General features: G+C 43.5%; 2 protein-coding genes across 2 annotated transcripts in view; one reads left to right on the top strand and one right to left on the bottom strand.

The window, feature by feature from the left end:
• The window catches only part of CD96 (CD96 molecule), an 88,879-nt gene that overhangs the window by 50,661 nt on the left and 32,387 nt on the right, over nt 1-5,831 (bottom strand). The gene's annotated exons all lie outside the window — the stretch shown is intronic.
• ZBED2 (zinc finger, BED-type containing 2) lies at nt 1,941-3,256 on the top strand. The gene has a single exon (XM_008588248.1). The coding sequence runs from the start codon at nt 2,056-2,058 to the stop codon at nt 2,707-2,709; it is 654 nt and encodes a 217-aa protein (XP_008586470.1). The 5' UTR covers nt 1,941-2,055; the 3' UTR covers nt 2,710-3,256.

Consider the following 5,831-nt stretch of genomic DNA (forward strand, 5'->3'; position numbering starts at 1 on the left):
TTTCCTATTTGTTTACCAGCTCATCATTTCTATTTGGAATTTTTCTTTCCCCTTCCCCCCCCCCCTCCCCAGTTTGAAATTTAACTTTCAGTGTCTACATGTTTATCTTTTCTTCTATAATGAAAACTTTTTTCTTCCATGGACATCTTTTTAAAAAAGTTTCTGTCTCCTCTTGGTAAGTTTTTCTTTTCAAATTTAAATACATGTATATTATGTATATGCATATTTAATATGCATAATACATATGTGTGTATATATATATATATATATATATTTGCTTAAGTTGTCATTTTTTCCCTTTATTTCCGAGAGTAGAAGCCAATAGCATTTCAGCTTTTCCAACTCTAGTTACATAATAAAATAAAAAATATTCCAGATCTGTTTTCAATTTCCTGAATTTTAGGCGTTAGTTTTACTTAATCCATCCTTTTCTGCAAGTTCTTTGGCTTTTCTACTGACTGTATTTACCGCAGCCATAGTTGCCAAGCCAAAAATCAAGACTCATGGTCTGACAAGTGGACAAAATACTTGAAACCACAGATGTCCTGGAGGCATGCGGTTTCTCTGCCCGTATTTTGCCTATCTCCCTCGCCCTGCCCTCCCCCTCCCAAATCTCTTTCTTTGCTCGAGAGGCCAAATAATCTAGTCATTGGGAAACAGAACTAAGACTTGTAGGTGCTTGACTTACTGTTCTGCTGCATATTTACCAGAAACATCTTTTTTGGGGGTGATGTAGGGGGTGGAGGAAAGGTTTGCATTTGTGCTTAAGTGTTGTAGAAAAAACCGACAGGCAAAGACACACCCACTGGGAAACAAAGCTTCCCTGGAAGTGGGAGGAAACCAGAACTGAAGGTGCCCTCCTCCTGGGGGTAGGAGTCAGCTAATAGCCATTCAAGGTGTGCAGGAGTATATTCACTCTGCACTGAGAGATCAGAGACAAGTCCAGAGCCTTGCTTGCCTGTGAGTACCCATTTGTGGTGAACAGGGGGACTTGTTTGGGGTTGCAAAGCTTAATGAATAAGGCTGTTATTCATTTAAGGAATGTCCCAAGAAAAGAGAGAGAAGTCAGGCTGTTTTGAAAATGCAATATAATTTTCTGTTTATTTATTTATTTATCTTCAAAATGGGGTAAATAAGACAAACATTTGAAGTAAGGTGTTTTGGGAAGGTCTTATTGGCTGTTGGCTTTGCAGGTGATTGTGCTGGGGAAGTGGAGTACAGTGAGCTGCTTGCGAGGACAACCAGACAACACCACACCTGTGGAGATGTGCTCCACCTCTTTCTCTGGGCATGTCTGCTCCTCCTGCTGAAAACAGCGAGGCCCACGGTTTGGATTTCTTAAAATCTCAGCCTCAGAGGGACCTCTAGGGACAAAGTGACCTCACATTGGGAACTTTATTGCCTAGATCCTGGCAGGCTTTGCAGCTCTGGGTTGCTTGTTGCAACAGTTCTTGGGAAGCAAGACTCTCTCTACAACAGCATCTGTCTGTGCTTGCTTTCGTCTGCTCTTAGGAAGACCCAGTGAGACCCCAGCCCTGGGGATCCTGAACAGCTTGAAACCTGAGGCTGTTCCTTCTGCCTCCAAAACATATTTTATAGGAAACAAGGAACACAGAAATAGTGGAAGCAACCAAGAGGAGAATCAAGAAAAACCTAAAATTTTCAATATTCAAAAATACTTGTTGTGGTCATTGACGTAGGGAACACTGAGTTCACTGAAGAGCTTTGTAATTGTTGGACAGGAAACACATTTGCTGCAGGAACAAATGTGTGTTGTCTTTCCAGCTTAGTCAAAGAGGGATCAGTAAGTATCTGGAGCATGGAGAGAATGTACTCATAGGCCATCCTGCTTGTGTCTGACTCACCCTGACTCTCCAGTGAAGCAGAAAGGAGAAAACATCACACCACCCAGGTGTGGCCAGACGCTGACCATTATTGTGGATCCCCAAGAGTTAGCACAGTCCCTTCCCCCAAATGATTTAATTTGTGCTTCAGCTACAACTCTTGGCTCACGTCTAGGCACATCATAAAGAAAGCTGCAGAAGCAGAGACACGATGAGGCGAGAAGAGGAGGAAGAGGAGGGAACCAGGATGAAGGCAAAGGGGGACCTAGAGATGAAGGAGGAGGAGGAGATCAGTGAGACGGGGGAACTGGTTGGCCCTTTTGCAAGTGCTATGCCCTCTCCAATGCCCCACAACAAGGGGACCCGGTTTTCTGAGGTGTGGGAGTACTTCCACCTGGCCCCTGCTCGTGCTGGGCACCACCCCAACCAGTTTGCCACCTGCCGCCTGTGTGGACGGCAGGTGAGCCGTGGCCCTGGGGTCAATGTGGGCACTACAGCTCTGTGGAAGCATCTGAAAAGCATGCACAGAGAGGAGCTGGAGAAGAGTGGCCATGGTCAGGCAGGGCAGCGCCAGGACCCAAGGCCCCAAGGGCCCCAGCTCCCCATGGGCATCGAGGGTGACTGGGGCAGGCTGCTGGAGCAGGTGGGTGCCCTGGCTTTATGGGCCAGCCACAGGGAAAAGGAGGTGCTTAGGAGGGAGAGGGTTGTGGAATGGCGGGAGAGAGCTGTGGAAAGGAGGGAGCGAGCCCTGGAGGAGGTGGAAAGGGCCATCCTGGAGATGAAGTGGAAGGTGAGGGCTGAGAAGGAGGCATGCCAGCAGGAGAAAGAACTGCCTGCAGCGGCACATCCCTTCCATTTTGTTTAAATTGGGTGAGGGGGAGTCTATTCTGAAAACACTGACTGTAGAATTACAGCAAAGAGCCATTTAAGTTCCAGCTCAAATATAAAGTAAAGTAGTTTAGTGGCATTTTGCTTTTAAGAGAAAGAGTGCATAGCATGAGTTAATCTCAGCAGGTCTAAATTGACCACGTGCTTATCTACAGAGTTCATAGAGCTGTGCTGATCCTTGGCCGAAACATTAAAATGTACTAATTAAAGACAAATGCTGTTTTCCACTGGGTCTACCAGTTGTTTCAGTGCAGAATATACCAGCTTGTCAGCATTGCTTAGTAAAAATAATTGGATTTATGCTCAACACTTAGTTTTGGTGGAGCTGAAGGTTTTGACGGTTGAGTAAGGCTGGCCAGGTAGCTGGCATGTGCCTGCATGACCAGCTCCCTCTCAGCAACCCCACCATGAGAGAGCTTAGGTGTTTGCATGCACACTAGTGGTGGTTTGAGATGTGAGTACAAAGCTGTTATATGTGATCCAGCAGGGGAAGGACAAATAAGCGTGAGCCTGAGATCTGCAGACCTTTCAATGCAAACCTTTCTTCTATTGTTGTGGTGTTGTGCTGGCTGCTTATATTAAAGCTGTTTCATCAGTATAAGTTGAGTCTTCTGAGTCTTTTCACCATTCTAAACTTAAACTCGTAAATATGTAATTAGCACAGAGAAAATTAAATACTTTTCAACTTGCTTGGTTTAAACATTGAGTGGAGAATATAAAAATTTACTCACAAGTATTTAAAAGTACATATTTTTTTCTTTCCTTTTTTAGGACTCAATACTTTGTTCTGCTTTAAAAAGACCATTGTTGCCATGTTCTCTCACACTGTGTACTGTCTAGAATTTACAAAGTGCACTTTTAGAATGTTATTTATTGTATGCTCTGATAGTACATTATTCCATTTCTCGGTTTGTTTTTGAGATCTGAGCATGTTTAACTCAAATTGTCTGTGTAAGGTCTGTGTTGAGGTCTTTGATACTTAGTATGTTTTCAAAATATAATCTAATTTCATATTAAGGTCTGTTAAAGGAAAAGGAATTAGTGAGGAGGAGAAGAAACTCAGAAAGAAAAAGAAGACAGAGAAATGGGGTTAAGTAAGGAGAAATAAAGAACAGAGATAGGAAAGTAACAAAAGAAAAGGAGATAGAGAAGAAATCTGAAAACGGGAAGAGAGGCAGTGCTCAAGCAAAAATTCACCACGAAAGAAGAAAGGAGACCATGACCAGTTGGATGAGTGAAGGGCAGAGAGGGGTCCTGAGGTCAATTTTAATGAGTGAAGTTGGTTTTGTTTTGTGCCCACAGATCAGTCGATCACTTGAGTGGTGGGTTTTAGGTTTTACTCATACCTCTAAAATGCTAACTTCATGCGAATCCATTGTTCTCTGTTTTTTATTTTCAAACTGTTTATCTTTAACTGTTCAGAGATGCTTTGGAAAAAGGAAGCCTGACAGTCTATAGGGAGAGAAAAATTTCCTGGGCTGCTGAGGTCATGCCTGAAATGTTAACTTAGGAATTGAATTGAATCAAATCAAATCAAACTGGAAACTACTCTGGCCTTTGTGCTGGAGTTGACTTTTGTTTTGGAAGAATCTTCTAGAACTTTTTTTTTTTTTTAAATGAATTGAGAGTAACAATGAGGTAGGGAGAAAGATAGGGTAGATGAAAAGAGATACAGGCAGTTTCCCATTATCTCATAGATAGCCCGAGTACCTTATAGCACTAACCCCTCTGAAAGCAGACTGGATCCTGGTGTAGTCATGGCGTCTTGCCTCCTTCGGCCCTCACCTCTGTGTCTCACCCTTATTGCTTCGTAGACTTGTCAGACAGCCCTAACAGCCAGACCTGTCTTCCCTATGAGCTGTTTGTGGAACAAACAGAAGTCCAAACACCAGGCTTGTGAAACGCCCAGGCTACCCTGCAGTCCGGTAATGCTGCTTTGTTTAGAAATCTGCCTGATGCTACAATTCCATTTCCCCTCTGCTTTTCCACAGGGTATGGTGCCCTTCTAGAGCCTTCTCCAGCTGTGGTGAAAGGCGAAAGCTCAGGTGCTCACCTATGCACATGATGGTGGGTGCCGGCGGCCTGTGGCCAGACATTTGGAGCTGAGCCTTGTCGTGCCACTAAAGATGCTAGGCGAAAAAGAGGCTGTAATACCTAATCTTTATAAAAACAAAAACACATATATTTAGAGTGAGGCTTAAGAAGGTCAAGGAATCCACAAGCATTTGAGCTTTGAAAAACCCAAACCAAATCAATACAAATAATTAAATTCTGCAGAAAGCTTCCAGAACTCTCTTGATGAACTCTGATGCAAACTGCAGTATGGTTTTTAAATGATGGTGTCTGTTTCGCATGGCTCCTATTATTATAGCCTCTCTTCCCTTTTAGGCAACTGAACCCAAGACTGCTTTTGTTTTCAATATTTCATGTGAGGCAGTTTTCTTTAAAATTTTCCCTCTAAATTTTGTCAAACATTATATAGGTAGGGAGTGACAAGGACAGGATACATGCAGATGATCAGGTTAGAGCATAAAGCACAAGCATAGAGAGATGTATGTGGCTTGTGGAAAAACTGGACTGTTGAATGAACTCTGGCATTTTCATACATCTCTCTTGTGCCTTCTTACGCTTCATCATCAGCTGTGGGTTGAGGGGATCTTTGGCCCAGCATCTTTTGCTCTAATGCAGAAATCTGACATATGGAGGGGCCCTGAGATTTAGATTAAAGACTTCCTTGCAATCTTAGCTGCAGGAATGAAGCTGCATGCTAGGTTGGAACCCTGGCAAAGTCTCTCCCTCAGGAACACACAAGAACATCCACAGGTGTGACACTATGGTATGTCCAAGCCTGAGAAGCATCATTGTTAGAAAAATGTGGGGTCTTTCCTATTTTATAGAAAAACTAAATTAGCCATAAACTTTGTAAATTTAACTAATAACAATAGAAGACACACTGTGGCTCACTCGGGAGAGTGCGGTGCTGATAACACCAAGGCCAAGGGTTCGGATCCCACATAGGGATGGCCGGTTGGCTCACTGGGTGAGCGTGGTGCTGACAACACCAAGTCAAGGGTTACAATCCCCTTACCGGTCATCTTT

This window comes from Galeopterus variegatus, unplaced genomic scaffold (assembly GCF_000696425.1).
Source record: "Galeopterus variegatus unplaced genomic scaffold, G_variegatus-3.0.2 Scaffold4741, whole genome shotgun sequence".
Classification (NCBI taxonomy): domain Eukaryota; kingdom Metazoa; phylum Chordata; class Mammalia; order Dermoptera; family Cynocephalidae; genus Galeopterus; species Galeopterus variegatus.